This window comes from Ascaphus truei, chromosome 4 (assembly GCF_040206685.1).
Source record: "Ascaphus truei isolate aAscTru1 chromosome 4, aAscTru1.hap1, whole genome shotgun sequence".
Lineage (NCBI taxonomy): Eukaryota > Metazoa > Chordata > Amphibia > Anura > Ascaphidae > Ascaphus > Ascaphus truei.
In genome coordinates this window covers 17,541,761-17,561,601 of record NC_134486.1, presented here as the reverse complement: position 1 = coordinate 17,561,601, position 19,841 = coordinate 17,541,761, and the positions used below count along the sequence as shown (strand labels likewise).

Sequence of the window (19,841 nt, the reverse complement as noted above, 5' to 3'; positions counted from 1 at the left end):
TGGCCATAATGCCCACTAACCTACAGTCCTTAAAACAATAAGCGACTCAGTCTATGTTAGTCGAAGAGGACGAAGTTCCCCATTGACTTGAGAGGGGAATTTCGGTCAGAAACGGCCTGATCGGCTGCTATAGAATAAGGCTTGGATGTGCTAACCGTTGTTAGGCTACTTAATGTGCGTTAACCTATGATAACATCACGTTAATAGTAACTCTACCTATGGAGGATAATAAGTTAATAACTTAACGCTAAGCCATGTTTTCCCCCATAAAGAGTAAAACATCAACTATATCAGACATTCGTTATAACGAGATGCAAATTATATGCCAATTAAACGTTATTGTATATTTTTTTATTCACTTTTTTTTAACATTTTTAATTCTTTAATAAAAATTAATTAATCTTTCGCCTAAATTTAGCATCGGTTGAACGTGATGGATGCACGTCTTTTTTCAACCTCGTCTACTATGTAACTATGGTCACTTGGTGCACGGCCCCAATGTTAATACACCAGAGCACCCCTGTCCATTAGATATAGTCCCCTTGACTTTGTTCACCTGCAACTTTGTATTCTGAATCACTTGAATTCCACTTACAGAGCCATCTACTGTAATTCCAGCAGTGTGATAATTATCTAGACCGGCCTTTCTTCGTACTCTATTGTACCAAAGTTGGTGACAGGTCCGCAATGGGAATTACAAACCAGGGCTGGATTATTGTCAGGTTGCTGAACAAACATTTGTTCATAGTCCGGCACCTTTTATTAGGGATCAGAAGAAACTCCATATAGTCATTCTGACTGATTTGAATTGGGACTGGGATACTCAGTGGGTAGATTTTCTACCACATTTCTTGATTTAAAGCTAAATGGTTTCTTGTTGTTAGAGGAAATAGAGCTCACTGTAGCTCTGCATGTCTTAGCCAGATTTGTTATGATTAAGGATTTGAAAATGTTGGAAGTACATTAAGGGTGTAATAGGGGAAGTGATATGTTATATTTCTGTCATCTTTAGAAATGTACATAATATTTCTAGCAGTACCACACTCAACATAAAATTTGGCATATTCCTCATGTAAACAAAAGCAGTCTGTAAGATACTGTAGTCCCGCTAAACAAAGAAATGTATTAATATTACAAAAATTACATATCACCCGCGGCGGATTTCAGAATTCGCCCCCCTCCCACCGAGGCACTTACATGATCGGCCGCTTCCTGGCTGTCGCCCCCCTTCTCCTTCTGAACCGCAGCATCAAATGATACCACGTATGTCACCAATGTGATGTCGCACAGCATCGTGTTGCCATGGTAGCTCGACAGCATGATGTCATTTGACGCTGAAATGTCACGTTGCCATGGCAACGAGGCGCCATGTGACGTCCGTGACAGCATTTGACACTGCGCTTCAGAAGGAGGTGGGCGGCAGCAAGGAGGTGGGCAACACATGTAAGAGCCTTTCCATCTGGACCGAGAGCGCGGCAAATGTATACGGGGGCGGACATTTTTATCGCCCCAAAATGTTGCCACCCTTGGCCCGGGCCTTAATGGGAAATCCGCCACTGCATATTACCGACGTTTCGGTCCATTAGGGCCTTCATCAGGGCTACCCTATGTATTTCTTGTAATAATAAATGTGGAATTTGTTTGGTGTGCCCAGATTACAGACTGTTTTTGGGAATTGCTCTCAGTGTAACAGCTGGGGTCTCAGTCATATTTCTGGATAAAGATATTTTTTGCTTTGATTGTTTGAGTGCTGGGCCATATATTCTGTTTATATTCCTCATGTACAATGTAGCACTTGTCAAAGCAGATGGTCCTTTGGGAATAATAAGTACAGTGTGGATAGATATTTTTGACCATACGTTAGATATATTTGACCATACGTTACCCGTGTCTCTAAGCTGCCGTTGCTGTCAAGAAGAACAAGAAATATTATTTTATAGAGTCAGAACTGTTTACGCACGGTGTATAAATGGAGTACTCAACGACTAAGAATATACTCCATTCACTGATGAAAAGAGATAGCAAATTAGTATGAAGCTGATCTTTTGAAGTACTTGTGGATATTCCATAACCCCTACTTTTTAATGAAATATGCTCTCACACAGTATCATGTTACTGGTAATAGCGTGGAGAGTGAAGGAAATTACAGACAGACAAAACTGTCCTATATTTATCGATGGTTTCTCCCTACATGTTTGTACCAGTCTGAGTGTTTCTATTTTGAGCAACCAGACACCAATTTCTATAAAGTCTCTAATTTTAATGACGAATAGATTAATGGATGAAGAAAGTGTATATTCACTTGCGCATTGCAACATGAATTGGTGTTGTTAACCTATTGGTCCCTGTTAACCCTGAAAAAGATGATATACTTGCTTTATTTAACGTATTGAAGATGCTGAAGGCTTCCAGATTTCTATGGGCAATCCACACTGGGAATCCACTGTTCACATGATTAAGAACACAAACTGAACTCGGGTGGCTGTGACAACCTCTGAGTCGGACACATTATGAGTGTGTCTCGAACCTGCCTGTCTGATATTGGAGCGTGTACCTTTCTAGGGAATACTTCTCAGGTGTGCGGTCCTCCTCCCTGGCATGGATTTTACTAACCTGTAACCTGTGGACTGAGGGCTTCTCCCACTGCTGCTGCCTGATGACTTGGCTATTGTGAAGTTTATTTATCAAAGTCTCCTGGCTGCAACACTGGGGTACAGAAATATTAAAGTAACTCTGTGTTACTTTGCATCAATGTATGAAGGTGTATTGTCCCAATTTACTCCACTTGCCCCTTGAGCGTTTGGGGGAATGGCTATGGGGGAGTAAGGGCAGGAATTTATTATAATGAGATCAAAATTTGCGCTGATCACTGCTGTAGTTTTCATTTCTCTTTGTGTCCAGTAAATCCCTCAGGTCTTAACTGGTGTTAACCTCTTCCAAGATATTTTATCCCAATGTAAAGCAAAAAAAAATGAACAAGTTTAAAACATATGCAGCTGGCACACATAGATCTGTGTTTTTGACAAATTGCATGTGGTCAAAAGTTCTGCACACTAGAAATTCACCTATGAAAATCCCCAATGTTGTTTTGCTAAAATCTATCACAACCTATAACGAATGGAGCAAATTGCACCATTTTGAGTGTCTGTCTGTCTGTCTGTCTGTCTGTCTGTCTGTCTGTCTATCTATCTATCTATCTCTGCATCTATCTCTGCCCATCTTTTTCTAATAGGCCGTTCGGCATGTCACTCACCCAGGGACAGCCAATGAGACTGCATATCCTGTGTAATGAGCCTGCACATTGGCTGTGTAAAATGTTAAATGTCACGTATGAAGTGTCTGTGGTGTTCAAATTGGAGGTGAAGAAAACAAGAACTGGACATTGCACTTCATCATAAACCCTTTAACTGTGAGAACTTTCTAAATGCTCTGACAATTTTTCCACATCTAAAGACTAACTTTCTAACCTTCAGTAATACACTGCCCTCCCAGGCCTGATTTACAGTATACACCTGCTCTTTCATCTCCTCCAATACCTGGGAACTCTTCCTCCTACCTCTCTCCCTGCATCTCAATATGCCCTATTCCTTTTTCTGTTTGCAATTTTCTTTTTTGTTCTCTCCAACTTCCCCACCCCCCTTCTATCCACATCTCTTCCTCTCTCCTTCCCTCACATGATGGTTTTGTTCGTGCCGCGCGCACTGTGGCCGCAGCCTTGTGCACAGAGAGGAGCAGGGAGTGTAATGAGGAGGAAGGCGAGAGGAGCAGGGCATGATGGAGGGGGGAGGAGAAACACAGCAAGGAGGGGAGAGGCGTCACAGAGAGACAGCGGAGAGCAGTGTGTACATGGGGGAGGAGAGGCAGCAAGGTGAGTAGGAAGAGGAAACAGAGAGAAAGCAAGGAGAGGCAGAGACTAGTAGAGGAGGGAGTGTAGTGTGCACAGAAAGGAGCAGATTCAGTAAGGCATGGAGTGCAAAGAGGGGAGTAGAGAGTGCAAAGAAGAGCAGGGCATGATGGAGGAGGTAGGGGAGGAGAAACAACAAGGAGGGGAGAGGAGATGGAGAGAGAAACAGCAAGGAGAGGGGGAGACAGAGGGATGACGAGGAGTCGGGAATGGAGAGCAGTGTGCACATGGCGAAGGAAAAAGTCCAAAGAGAAGGGAGGAGAGACAGCAAGTTGAGTAGGAGGAGAACACAGAGAGACAATAAGGACAGGAAGAGACAGATGAGATGAGTAGGTGAGGAGAGACTACGGTGTGCACAGAAAGGAGCAGACACAGTAAGGCAGGGAGTGCAAACAGAGGAGAGAGTGCAAAGAAGAGCATGGAATGATCGAGGAGAGAGTTAGGTGGGGAAGAGGGAACAAAAGACAGGGAGGGTTGAAAAGAGTAATGTTTAGTAACCTTTCAGATCTCCGTGATCATGTATGTTACGCCGGGTACAGCTATTATCTCTCTCTCTCTCTGTACTCAGGGTTAAGGGGCACTCACAGTGTCGTAGTCCTGCCACCGGGCATACAGCATCAAGTAGCCAGGGAGCAAACCTGTATGTAGCCAAGGAAGAAGCATCCAGACAATCCAATGGTTTTCAGTATGGAAGGATCCTGCTTGTATGAACATTTTCTTATTCACTGAAGACTATTGGAGTACCTGAATTCTTCTACCTTTGCTCAATTAGATCATCATTTCTTTCTTGCCCCACCACCCCTCCAATCAGGGGTCTAATTGAGCCTCTGAAGGAAGCTCTGTTGGAACCATGTGCACGCTTTACCCTGCTAGGGTTTTCTCCACCTGGCAGCTTCAGACTCCACATACAGAAAGGGCTACATTTACTGTAACCACTTGATAACAACTCTAAAGAAGATAAAGGTAGAATATAAACCTCTATAAAATAACACTGTAAATGGTGGTCATGAAAGCATATATTTATGAGATAAAATAAAACAAACCAGCGGCCAGTTTCACTTTTAGTGCACTTATGTTACAAACCAGTCACCATCTGCTCTGGCAGAGCGCAGCCTAACTATTAAGGGAACTTAACAAATAGGGAATATATTTGTTGATCACTGCGCTGGTGGCTTATAGTCGCAACCATAAAAAAATAAAAATAGGCGCTTTTATCTAGCAAATGACTACCTCAGTTTTTAGTTGGCCATGAAATTGTTTTGCTAGAAATGTGATCCCCATCCTGGTAACTGTGGTACAGAACAGATGGAGTGCCCACATATTTTTGTATTTTTATATTCTTGCTATTCAGTTTATTCCAAGATTTGACATCTGACAGCAAAGAGGAGTCAGGTCTATAATTTATCTATGGAAACATTGCAGCTAAAGCAATAATATTTTGCCCGTTATGTTTTTCTAAAATATCAGTTTAATGGTTGAGTTTAGAATACCCCACTTTATATTTAATGTTTAAGGCTATAGAGTCCTGCTTCATTCCTTATATTATCATGTCTCGACTATTGTAACATATTTCTACCTTGCCTCTCTCTTTCCTACTTGTTTATAAAAATAAACATGGTACAAAGATAAGGATGGTGATACGCTAGGACAAAAACAGTCTGGAAATCAATCATTATTCAAAAGAAAAAAAGGTATTTCGTCGATATTCCCAGAAGATACGTTTTGTCTTACACATGGTAGCATACGAGACAGAAATTCGGCATCCTTTAGAAAACATCATTAAACACAGACAATAGAACATGTCCTGCTTAAACTCTTCTCTTTTCCTTGCCAAACAGAGCTACTTCATCTTATAAACTGGCACAAATCCAGCCCACACCAACTCTTCTCTGTCTTTGACACCCTTTGACCTCCTGGTACATCATGCCCCACTTCTTCCATTACACCCTAAGACTTTGACGATTATTTCAAGGGCAAGATAGAAGCTATCCGCCAATAAAGCTTCTCTGTCCCTTTTACACCACTCCTTCTTAATCCAGCTCCTTCTGCCTTTGACTAATTTTCTACAGTTAGAGAGAGAGGATTATCTATGTTACTCCTCCTCAACGTCCACCACATGCAGCCTGGACCCCATTCCCTCTTGCTTCTACCATGGTCCCCATCCTGACATATCTGTAACTCCTCTCTTTGTTCTGGTACTTTTCCATCTCTTTTTAAACAAGCTATTGTTCAACCTATTCTTAAGAATAACACCCTAGACCTTACCTTCTAACTATTGCCCTTTCTCCCTCTGTCCTTTTGTTTTTAAACTTCTGTAACAAATTGCTTCTTTACGTACACTTTACTTTCTCAACTCCCATAACTTACTTTACCCTTTCCAATCGGGTTTCTGCACAGCATACACAACTGAAACCGCACTCGCCAATGTAGCTAATAACATCATTATTGCCAAAGCTCAAGGAAAAGACTCCATTCTGATTCTTTGTAACCTCAGCTTTCAGTACTGTTGACTACCCTCTTCTCGTTCACATTCTTCACTCTTGGCATCTGTGGCACTGCCCTCTCCTTGTTCTCACCCTACCTCTCTCACCGCTCCTCCCATGTCTCTTTTGCGAATTCTTCTTCGACCTCTTTGGATCTCTCTGTAGGTGTACCTCATACCTCGGTTTATCCTTGCTGGGTGACCTCATTGACTCCTTTGCATTCAACTGTCATCTCTATGCAGATGACTATTAAAATCACCTCCTTTTGTTTAAGGCTCTACACTCCTCTGTGCCTCCATATATCTCAACTCTGATCTCTCTGTATACCCCTACTTGCCTCTTACACTGAACGCAAGGTTGTGTCATCTTTGCCCCTTTTACATCTACAGTCCTATCCCGTCTTAAACCCGTTCCACTAATCTCTCTCCTATTTATGTGTAACCCCCTTTGGGATTACTATGGCCTTAGAGGGTAAGCCCCACCCAGTTTTGCCTCGTGACAGTGATGTTACAGTGATATATGTATAGTGAGAATGAAAGGTCTGGAACTTAGGTCTATGGAGGAGTCACAGTAGAGGGACCACATTGTGTATGGTAGAAACAAGTTAAGGGTTTAAATGATCCTATAATAGGACACGTATCCTGTTACGGGAGACCAGGCATTTACACCTTTATACCGGGATGATATCACTGAGCAAAACCAAATAGTAAAACAAATTGTCATTTATTCCATTGAAACAGATGTACACACAGTGGATTACAAAATACAAGAGGAAAACACACTTACTGGGGGTCTGGACTGCAAAACTAGCCTTTCCTAAAACAAAGTCTTTAGGTTGACCGAGACTTGGCCCGAAATGTCCTTGAACCCAAATCGGTATGAAGTTCCTGACGCCACCGCTGTATCTCTTCCGGAGATGGCAAAATCCCTTGACAGGGAGATAGTACCAAACGTCCTGGTACTCTTTTTGGCTTGCAATTCCAGCCACGACCGCTACTTTCGCTTTTCAGAACTTGGCCCCGAAAATGTCTCGCCTTGAAATTTGTGAAGCCGGCTCGCTGGTATTTCTCTCGTAGCATCTTTTGGTGATTTTGAATTTGTCTTGGCGCTCAAAATCAATGACACACCATGAAGAAGGAAGATATTGCACTCCAGTGGGACACCACTTCTCATATTCCATAAAATATTTCAATATCAAAATCCTCAATAGAATGTTTTTAAGCTCAAAGCTGATGTGGGGGTTCTTATACACTATCAGAATTATTTGTAATATTTCTCCGTACGTCTTTAATTTTAATTCCAAAACCTTCTCCCCCGATGTACACCCCCTTCACACTGCTGATGGATATATGGTCGTATAGTACATGCTCTACAAACCCTTTCATCTATTTATTGCCCGGACTGTTTTTTTACCTTCAGCTATAAATTCTCCTAATCTCCTGTTTTAGGTTGTTATCTGTTTTTTGCTGTTTTTTTTTTTTTTTAACAAGGAGAGGAAGAAATACTCACACTTGTTTCATAAAAGCTTTGTTATTTCCAAATTAAAAGTGTAATATAATCTCTTATTGTGGAAACGGCTACTCTGTAGTTCAGTGCTTCTCAAATCTCTCCTTGGGGACCACCAACCACTCCAGGTTTTAGGAATAACCAATGTACTACAGTAGGACAGCGGTTCTCAACTTTTTGCTTCTTACATGCCATCATGCATTTTGACAAAAAACTTAAACTAAGATTAACCCAGTAAAAGTGGTGTGGTGGTGATTAGGTGAACAAATCACTCACATGTATGTCTGCAGAAAAGTGGTCTGGTCAGGCGTGACTCTCTCTTGGAAAATAAAAAGGGGTACATAGCATAATACAGTTTTAATGCACAAATAATTGGATTTAAGGGGGAAGGACACACTCACATTCTCCCGAAAAGTAAATCACAATGAGTGCTTTAAGGGCACACTCTCGCCACTCTGGGACTGCCTCTGGAACTGGAGAAGTCAGGGTGTAGGTCCCCGTTTGCTGCCATGATACTGCGATCCTCGTTGTTCAATGGCGGCCATCAGCACTTCCGTGTCTGCGTGCGCAGCAAGATACGGTGGCTCACGAGGGACTGGACTCTTCTCCACCAGCTACGGAGTCTTCAGAGGGCCAAAAACCCTATGCGTTTCGCCTACTTTCCAGTTCGGCTTACTCAGGGGTTGTGGATCCACAGAGGTTGCGGAAGTGCTGACGGCCGCCATTGAACAACGAGGATCGCAGTATCCTGGCGGCAAACGGGGACCTACACCGTGACTTCTTCAGTTCCAGAGGCAGTCCCAGAGTGGCGAGAGTGTGCCCTTAAAGCACTCATTGTGATTTACTTTTTCGGGAGAATTTGAGTGTGTCCTTCCCCCTTAAATCCAATTATTTGTGAATTAAAACTGTATTATGCTATGTACTCCTCTTTATTTTCCAAGAGAGAGTCACGCCTGACCAGACCACTTTTCTGCAGACATATATGTGAGTGATTTGTTCCCCTAATCACCACCACACCACTTGTACTGGGTTAATCTTAGTTTGAGTTTTTATTGTGTGCCAGCACTCTATCGCGCTTTATTTTTCCACTTACACTTGTACACGATATTCTAGATATCGTTTATTTAATGCTGCACAGAGAAGCTTCATTTTGTTTTGTTATAATGTTGCGCTTCTCTATATCACTCATTTTGACAAAAAAGCCTGGTCCCACCATGATAAAACAAACCCCCATTTTTTCCAAGGAGTGGATTTTTACGTTTAAATGTATTTAGTAGTATATTAACCATTTATTGAAAATTTTAAGGACATTCCCCTCTCTCTCTTCCTCCCTCTCTTCCTCTCCACCCTCTGTTTCCCCCTTAATCTCCCCCCTCTCTCTCCCCCACCCCTCTATTTCTTCCACCTCACTCAGTTTGTCACTCTTACACTCATGCACGCACACTCACACACCAACAATCTCAACTCGGGGTGAGAAGCTCTCCTCAGTGCTTATCTGGTTCTGCGCCGGCCCAGGGACTCCGCAGCTACCTTCTCCGGTTGGGCGGAAGATGGACCCAACTTCCAGTACCGAAAGGAGGAGGGATAGAATTGCAGCGACTATCGTCTGCTGCTGCATCAGGAGCTGGTGAGCCGCTGGTGGGGAGCTGGGACTGGCCCACAGCATTGGCAAATAGGCCAATCTTACCCCTGGTCCCACCTTGACAACCTTTGCGTCAGGATGAGAAACACTGAAGTAGCACACAAGTAAACACACCTTTTTGAATATCAGGAGACTGGTGGTGAATGCCTGGAGATTTGAGTATCACTGCTGTAGTACAGTAAATGTGTCATCTCTTGAACCACGTATGGTAGCACTTGTCAATGAAACCTGCTCAGACTGAGACACATTCAAAATCACTGCCGTTACAATAAAATATTATTTCATATCGGCAGTAAAACCGTTCCCTGTGATCCTTATGTTTCTGCTCATCAGGGGGAGTCATTTTAAGTTGCAAACTTTACAGTACGTGGTAATGGGTATAATATGTATTATTTTTATTGAGACATAATTATTGTTTTAATTTTTCTGCACAGGAAAGTGACCATAATGGAAGACCCTGATCAGAACATTCATCTAAAGAACCTTTCTCTTCAGCAAGCAAATAACGAGGAGGAGGCCCTAAACCTGCTCTTTCTAGGAGACACCAACAGAATGATAGCAGAGGTGAGACATATATTTATGTATCGATGTGATTCGTTCTTACATTGAGCTGATGGTAGTAGCCAGTGGCTGGTGTCATCAAAGCCCAATGTGACAATTAAACTCGATCTTGTGGTAATGTCTATTAAAGTCAATGGCAGTTACCGTCTGCTAGTTCTTTGCTTGTCAACTTTTTTGTTCATAGCACAGCTGTTTGGTTATTCTCTGTTCCCTATCACTGCGTTTTTCCCTGGTCTCTTTCATCTGGCTTCTAGTTCTGTAGATCTATAGGTATCTTCTTGTTCTTGTTTTGTTATTCCCTTTTTGCCCCCTGATTTCTGTTTGTTCCCCTAGCTACATCACTTTTTGGTGCAGCTCTGCACATTTTGCAGACTCCATTTTGTTTTCCCAGTCTTCATTACTTTACTGTAACATTAAACCCTATCAGTTTTTACTTATTTCTGTTTCCATGTTACATGCAAGGGTTCCATCCATCCTTATAGTGCCTTACAGATCAGTAAGAAACGCAATAAGCCTTTTTCTTACATACAGTACATAAATGCACTAGGACAAGAGACATAGTCCAAACTTTTGAAAATGTTAAAGCTGCTCTATTTCAATTGTAAAATCACAAGCCCTTTATCTTCTGTACCCAATTTTCCAACTCTATCTGTCCATGAAACGTCCAAGAATTGACTGTATAACCCTTTTCTTTTAATGTACCCCTGTATTTTTATAACTCCGTGCCCAGGACATACTTGAAAACGAGAGGTAACTCTCAATGTATTACTTCCTGGTAAAACATTTTTATAAATAAATAAACATTAATAACTAGCTGTACCCGGCGTAACATATGCCGATCTAGCAGATCATAAAGGTTATTAATTAAACATTACTCTTTGTTTTCACCCCTCCCTGTAACTGAAAGGGAAACTTATCAAATAGTGGCGCTCTAAAATATACCAAAGTGTACAAATATTATACAGTGATAATAAAATAGTGATACTTATACAAACACACATGTGGAAATGCTGCTATAACCTTGTGCAGGATTGCTCTCCCAATCCTCGTGGTAAGTGGTATAGGTGTAGGTCATCAGGAAGCGCAAAAAATATGTGAAAACAGAACAGAAAAAAGATGGTGCAATATTGTAAGACAACAGTGACAGTAAATATAGTGTCAGGTCTATCTAAAAAGTACTCACAAACGTGAGAAAATGTGGAGCACGTAAAGGTATCTTTGGGTGCTGTATAGCCACAGAGCGGTCAGGAAATCAATCTTCACCATATGGATGCAGACTTCAAAGGACCTTGATGTAAATAAAACTGGACATAGTGCAGACTGTATACAAATTTATAAAAGGTAAGTGAAATACAATGCACTCACATGATTCAAGGTTTAAAAAAGCATTCAGATCACACGCAGTGGATCTCAGCAGCCGGATGAGTGATGTCTCTGGTATCCCTCTGGTGTAGCGTGCGTGTCACGGATGCGTCTCACCGAAGACCGGACGTGACGTCATCCGCTCCCAGGGGTTCCGGCCAGTGTAGTAAACGTCACTCTACACGTTTCACCTCTCGGTTTCATCAGGAACCCAAAGATACCACACCCAAACATACCTTTATACAGCACCCAAAGATACCTTTACGTGCTCCACATTTTCTCACGTTTGTGAGTACTTTTTAGATAGACCTGACACTATATTTACTGTCACTGTTGTCTTACAATATTGCACCATCTTTTTTCTGTTCTGTTTTCACATATTTTTTGCACTTCCTGATGACCTACACCTATACCACCCCTCCCTGTAACGCCTTGTTGTATCTTGTCCCCTCTTCCCCGCTTTACTCTCTCCTCCATCATACCCGGCTCCTATTTCCACTCTCTCCTTCCCTCTCTTTGCACTCCCTGTCTTACTGTGTCTGCTCCTCTCTGTGTACACTACACTCCCTCCTCTCCTACTGATCCTCATCTGTCTCCTCCTCTCCTTGCTGTCTCCCCTCCCCTCCTGCTTTCTCTGTTTCCTCCTGGAGGAGGAATTCCAGTTGTTCCAGACATCCTTAACCTTTTATATATTCTACTACACTAGCTGTACCCGACGTAACATACGCTGATCTAGGAGATCTGAAAGGTTAATAATGACATATTTACTCATTGTTTTCACCCCTCTCTGTAATGCCTTGCTGTCTCTTGTCCCATCTTCCCACCCTACTCTCTCCTCCATCATGCCCTGCTCCTCTTTGCACTCACTCTTCCCCTCTCTTTGCACTCCCTGCCTTACTATGTCTGCACCTCTCTGTGCACGTTACACTCCCTCCTTTCCTGCTCATCTCATCTGTCTCCTCCTTGCTATCTCTCTGTTTCCTCCTTCTGCTGAACTTGCTGTCTCTCCTTCCCTCTGTTTGCACTCCCTCCTGCCCCATGTGCACACTGCTCTCCATTCCATTCACAGAGGAGGAAGGATGTGCACATCACTGGCTGTCTGTGGGTGAGTGGCAGGCCGTTCAGCCTATCACTGAGGGATGTGCAGACATCCTTGGAGAATTATATATATATATTTCAGAATTGTTTGTCTGTTTGTCTGTGTGTCAGTCAGCCACTGGGTGTTACACCTGGTAGGCTGTATGTCTGGTATGTGACATCATACTGGTGGCGTCATAATGAGTTGCAGACATACGGAAACATACCTAAGACTTTTATATATACTGTATATAGAAATGTATATTTTCTTGTTACAATTTTAGGGTTTAGCAGCAAGGGTATAAGAAAGGTTCTCCAGTGACTTCCACATTACATTCATATGTAATGGTTCCTAGAATTTGGGATTTTTCTTATACATGTAGTAACCCGTATCTGTGGCCTTTTCAGGATGTCAGCAAGCGTTTACTATTGCTCCCATTCTCACTATTTAGTTGTATTTACTGGTAGATGGTGTGAAGCAGGCATATGTATATTAATGTCTTCTTTTTTTTTTTTTTTTTTAACCTCTCTGAGCTTTATGAACAGTTTAAAGAATAAAAAAAAAACATGTTTTAGTAGCAGTTGGGCTGTGCTGGGATGTACTAAGAAAATTACAAATGTGGCTATTTTATTATTTATTCAAGATGTGTTTCCGTAGCAAAATGACGTTTTTGAAGTAGAAACAAAAGTCCAGTCCTGTGACAAACTGTTCCCTACTCCAAATGATCACTTTGATCTCCTGTGTTTAGCATCTTGATCAGATAAAGCAACACATACTGCATAATATTGTCGTTATTTGGCAAGCAATTGTGGAGTTTGCAACAATGTGTAAGCACATGGCATGAAATGATTTTTGTAAATACTCACTAGTGTTTCGATAGTCCTCAATCCAAGGCCAAAGATCCATACTGTAGCTTCCTGTCCCTGTATTCAAAAAATCTAAAAAAAATTATAATCTTAGTAACTGAAGAAAGAGAGAATTGTAGATATGCTGACATCTTTCACTCAAATGGGCTCACTAAATATAAAATGACTAACATGTAACTTACACTGGAACTTTTTCAGTGAATACAAGTTATTTGGATGTGTAGCAGACATTAAAAGTAGGAGTTTTGATTTAATTTCTGTATTTAAGTAACTATATCTCTATTTTAATATTACTCCATAAAGATGTAGATAAACATCGAGGCATATAGGCACATAGTTACTAAGTGGTGCTATTCCATAAGACACATTATGGCCTAGTCAAGTGAAATATGGTCCATGGAGTCCGTTTGGCTGTCCACCAAGAATCGGTACCCTAACGCGTTTCACTAGTTCTCTCACTTCATCAGAGGAATAACGTACAATGGTACTGTATCTCCATATAATTTATAGGTTCACCTTAATTAATTAGAAATAATGTAACAATAAATATATACATCAAGCAATGAAAACGATTTCATGTTTACTTCAATATTCATCATGGGTGAATACAATGATACATTTATTGATCGTAAATCTGGCGACGAGGCTGCAACCACAATCACTTGCTGGTTGAACAATATTAGGGTCATTTATTAAAGTCTACCTAATGCAGAATGAGGGCACAAATCCGCCCAAGATTTATCAAAGAAGAAAATTGGCTTTTAAACTTTTACCCTAATAAACTTGGGTCCTTTTTTACCCAAACATTTGCATCATTCTTTAAATGATCAAGCGTCTGCCAAACTGAGTTTTCAGAAACTACTTGGAACTGGTTTTTATGAGTGAATGTTTATTTTTGTTTAATCACCTGTAATAAATGTCTTATATAACTCAAGTATGCTGTGCTGTTCCAAACTTTCTTTTGAAGTTTCTTTAAAATATATTAAATAGTTTAAACAAATTCAGCACATAAAACAGAATTCTATTCAAAGCAAACAAAGGATCATTGCAGATTCATTGCAGTTTGTGATACCCATTTGTGCACCAACACTAAACTATATACATGAATTTGAAAAGAATCTAGTGGTCTTGAAGCTTCAGCAGTCGTGGTAACAGTTCTTCAATTTCTGGCCCTTATTTGTGCTGCTCATATGATGAATCCACTGTGGAGAGAAAATAAAAGGATGCGCTTCTATCTGAGGTTCTGTGTAATGTCAATCTGTGATCTCTTAATGAAGATCACAAGTGTGAAATGCGTCGGGGTGGTCGCTGATTTCCAGTTATGCTTAGACATAATTAGTTCACTTTTAGAGCTTCAGGATGGGAACAGTTTGTCCCATTCTTAAATTTAAAAGAGATATCACAGCAATATGTAGCATACATTAATTATAATTTTCTATTTCATATCTCAAAGCTTTAACACCCTATTCCACTATATTTTAAATATAGATATATAAGTACCAAAGTAAATGCAATTAAAATAATTATCATACAAAGGTATTTTGTAGGTTATATTGAATATTTCATTGTACAGTAGTGTATGAGGCACAAGTTAACAAGGAAACCTGTTTACCATGAAACAACGACTTTTCTGCTGAACTTTTCATGTGGCAAACAGAAGTTCACAGCAACATGAGTATATTGTACTGCGCATCATCCCTGACTGCCACATCTGAGCAAAATCATTAGAAGGAATTAAAGGCATTATAAAAAACTCCAGTTGTCCTCCCCTAACTTAGATTTAAGTGAACGTAAGGAATGCTGACGCGAACATTTCTCGGAAAGAAAGATTGTGCTATACAGTAGTTCTGCCCCCTTGGTGATTTCCCTCAACAGATGCATACGATTGGCTACGAGTGATATCATAGTGTATGATTTATAATTCAAAGAGAACACGGGGGCCGTCGTTCTCAGAAAGACGCGCAGTCTGGCTTGGGCAGTGTATGTGGACCATATGTGGGCACATAAAAAAGATCAGAGCATTCAGTATTTTATTGTGGCATTGTTAAGGTTTCTTTCAGACATGCAGGCGGGTATTTGAAGTGGTTACACTCGGAGGCATTCTGTTTTTTTTTTCTAATAATGGACATGTGCAATGACTGTTGTTTTTTAAATGAAAACAAATTTGCTTGGGTTGCTTTCCATATTTTTTGTGCCGGGATGACTAATATGTCTGAGTGCAAAAATAAAAGCGGGCAGCTCTTCTGAGGGGCAATTTCACGGACACTGGAAGGATTAAAAGACCCTTATTGGTTCTGACAGTGGCAATTTTTTTCACTACACGTCATATGCACCGACCGTGGTCCCTTGCAAACGCACTTACCCAGAACGCCCTACTTCTGTTTCTGTACGTTGTTCCTTCTTACCACTTAGATTGTAAGCTCTTCGGGGCAGGGACTCCTTTTCCTATTGTTTTATGACGGAAGCGCTTTTTGCCACTATTGGGCCTATGCTATAAGCGCCGATAAGCCTCATATCGAGGCCTTGTCACCAAAAATGCATACAGCTATTCAGTAATCTCCGATAAGTCGCCGATTAAAGCTCTTTTCTGCATTTTTTTTTTTGTTAAGAAAAAAAAATCGACAAACGAGCGGCGATAAGCCACTTATCGTCAGGTTTTCACATTCGTGCAATTCTAGTAGCCTCGAGTAGGTTATCGGAGCTAATGTAGGCTCTAGAATGGCAAATTCCTCTTAAAATCCCCCCGCCAGGAAACGTTGCCGTGATGGTGGTGAGAAGCTGCTGAGAAGTGCTGAGAGAGGACTTAGAAAAAAAAATGCATTTGTCCTGCCTCGTATTGATGCCGGGAGTCTCCGGAGCTGATACACATTAATATCATTGGGGGGGGGGTGTATTTATAGCCATATATTGCACTTTTCATTTTTTCGCCACAGAATTGGTACCGCAGGCCAGCGGGGAACCCCTGACACTTGCGGGGACTTCCCAAGGACCCACACCGGCCTCTGGTATCAATCCTGTGCATAAAAAAATTCAAAATGCTTTTATGTGGGGGTACAGAGGGTGGGTGGTTTTTGTAGTGGTGGCTAGTAGGTATTGTAATGTTTATTGGGGGTAGAGGGATTGGGTGAAGCGGTACTTGGACCTGGATGGGCTATTAGGCCTACCGGCTGGGTCACACAGTAGGGGGGGGGTTAACCCCATCATTACCATAGCGGTTACTACCGCTATGGTAATGAAGGGGTTAACTCCTCCTGCAACCTTCTTGATATGCCTAAATACCCACCCTTGGCCAAGTACCCCCTTCAATCACCCCCTCTGCCCCAATAAAGCTGCTATTGTGCCTTAACCCCTTCATTGCCGTAGTGGATAGCCGCTAAGGTAATGAATCTGCTTTAATGTAATTTTTATTAATAGTGTGCGGATGCTGAACCGCTTTGATTTCAGCATCAGGGACCCCCTGCTTCCCGTGTTACAGGCCCCGGTATGGGGCATCGGGTGCCGGTGCTGTCGCCATTTTTAAATCATCTGCGTCACGTGACCGGGGGATTTAAATACCAGGGCCTTGAACTCGGGAAGCAGGGGGTCCCTGAGGCAGAAATCAATGCGGTTCATCTCAGGAGACCCCCTGCTCCGGCACACTATTAGTAAAAATGTAATTAAAGCAGCTTCATTAACATAGTGGATAGCCGCTACGGTAACAATTTATTTTTATTTTTAATTTCAATGTTAATAATACTGTATTGTAGCAGGGGGTCTCCGGAGCAGAACTTTGTTGATTTCAGGTCCGGGGACCCCAGCTTCCCGAGATACAGGCTCTCTCAAGAATCAACCACCCTATTGTGAGTCTCTCTCTTAGCTTCCGAATAACACTGGATCCACAAGATACACGATACACAAGACATACTACGCAGAGGTAGATTAGCCACAGTGCTCCTATCAGAGAGAGATGTATCTCTGATTTGCTTATATTACCATCAGAATTTGTGAGTGGGATTAATACACCTTTTTATTATATATTTTTTTTATCAACTGGCTACACTATTATTCGTATTTTTTATCTTTCATATTCGCTGCGAGATCTGCAAGCGCTCCCCACACTTGGACACGTTCTCTGAAACCCGAGAGTCTCTTAAGCTAAAAATAGTGCCACTCATCTTCGGAGGTCTCCACTTCAAAATCTTCTTTGTTTAAATAAAGAAATAGGGGGGAAAAGGAGTACCTGTAGATAGGCAAATTTGCTGCTTTAAAATTCACCCAAACAAAGTCCCTGTACAATAAATGATGCCCCTTTACTTGTCTTTTTGTCCGTTTTATGCACACACAAAATGTGTTTACTCTTCCCATCAGTTGCACTTGGAGAGGTTGTTTCATGTCTTTTCCTTTCACTGAAGCAGTGTTTTACATTTTACCCATGTCTATTCCTTCCGGTCTCACTCTAACACATCTTATTCTATGGAACGTTCTTCACTTATTCCACTCTCTTGTGACATATAAGGAACACCACATTACCTCCCATTTAACTAACTAATATTAACTAACCTGAAACTAAGCTGTAGTTGATCAGAACTAATGGTTCCTTATCAGCAGGGTCCACGTGTTTCGCAACATACTCATTAGAGAAGTTTCCGTGCCAAAAACAGGCAGCCAGTGCAGCCAAACAACGGTGCGGAGTGTCCTACCAATGTTCCCTTTTCCGACTGGCTCACCCGAGTCTTGGGAACCTATTCAGAGAAAAGAAATCCATTCACATCACAGTAACACTAAAGTATTTCCTGCCAGATTCCCTTTTTTAAAAGCCTCATCTGCTCCTTGAGTTCCGAGCCTACTCTCTTTAAAATGTTCAAGTTAAGATCAGATAACAGTTGATTTAACACTAGTTACTTTCCTAAGAAATAACAGTTTTGTTATCTGCTATACAAATAGAAATCCTTGAAGCAAATGTTTTTTTTTTTTTAATTAATGCCAAGACCACATCCCACAAAAATCTTGTTTAATATTCTTGGTTAAGTGATCTCATACACATATGGAGCCCTGATAAGGTTTTCATCTGTGAGTCAATGAAATCATACAATGTTTCCACATGCTGGGGACCTGTATTGCAATATTGTCCGCGCTTCCAGCTTTACAAAACATCTGTACTGTAGATATTCTGAACATTTACACACATCTAAGTCATTGTACAGTGGCCTTATTGTTGAAGAAGACATCTGGGGTTGTTGACAACTAATAACATCCTTCATTTTTGTGCCATTATCAACTTATTTGATTATTGTTTTTGCTGTAAAAGTTAATATATGACAGTGTTTCACTGACATATTGCAAACATCTACAAGAAAATAACAGGATACTAGCGATCTTTATCTTTTTCCTACACTATGCCAGAAATGGCTGATTCTCAATACAACATACTGAGAGATTTATAAGAGAGACATTTTTATAAAGCCAATAAAGATGCAAATGTGTGAGTAGGACCCAGCTTGGTGAAGTAACTCCTGTCATAATATTGCGCTGAGAAGCCTATTCAAAGCTGGTTTTTAACTCCTACATTATAGCTCAAAGTGCCATTTTGGAGGGAGCAAATTTAGCTACAAATCATTGTGGCGTGTTCATTCAACTTTGACATTTCCAATGCAAAATTGCACCATAAGGTCAAGTAATGTGATGTTTTCTCCTTATTCATAAGAAAGACTGTTTGCTGATATACATCCAAATGGATCAACATACAGTATATTCTACACGGTCAGGCAAACAAAATGTTTGAACATACCAGAGAGAGAGGGTTCTGGGACATATGCAAATAAATCATTTAAAAAATGAATGCATTTTTCCTTTCTAGCAATAGCCCAAATTCTCCTGCCTGAAGGAGATGAGATTTCTGTCTGTGACTTTCCGTGTGATGGGTAATATCGTGGATTAATGAATATTACATCCTTTTACTACTGTACTGTAGTTGTATTGTATTGTATGTCTTTATTTATATAGCGCCATTAATGTACAAAGCGCTTCACAGTAGTAATGCATGTGGTAATCAAATAAATAACAGATAATATAAATAACAGGTCATGGGAATAAGTGCTACAGGCATAAAAGTAACATTAAGGAAGAAGAGTCCCTGCTCCAGGGAGCTTACAGTCTAATTGGTAGGTAGGGAGAACGTACAGAGACAGTAGGAGGTAATTCTGGTAAGTACGTCTGCAGGGGGCCAAGCTTTATGTAACATGTGTCCAGTATTATCCACAATGCTATTCATACGCTTCTTTAAGCAAGTGTGTCTTAAGGTGGGTCTTAAAGGGGGATAGCGAGGGTGCTAGTTGGGTACTGAGGGGAAGGGCATTCCAGAGTTGTGGGGCAGTCAGTGAAAAAGGTTTAAGGCGGGAGAGGGCTTTAGATACAAAGGGGGTAGAAAGAAGACATCCTTGAGAAGAACACAAGAGTCTGG

The 19,841-nt window shown here is 41.2% G+C and overlaps 1 protein-coding gene across 6 annotated transcripts in view; it reads left to right on the top strand.

The window, feature by feature from the left end:
* The window catches only part of KIF6 (kinesin family member 6), a 300,109-nt gene that overhangs the window by 61,128 nt on the left and 219,140 nt on the right, over positions 1-19,841 (top strand). For all 6 annotated transcript variants that reach the window (XM_075595373.1, XM_075595374.1, XM_075595370.1 and 3 more), the window contains exon 6: positions 9,970-10,099. In XM_075595373.1, the coding sequence (XP_075451488.1) occupies positions 9,970-10,099 (130 nt within the window). The remainder of the gene's footprint in view (positions 1-9,969; positions 10,100-19,841) is intronic.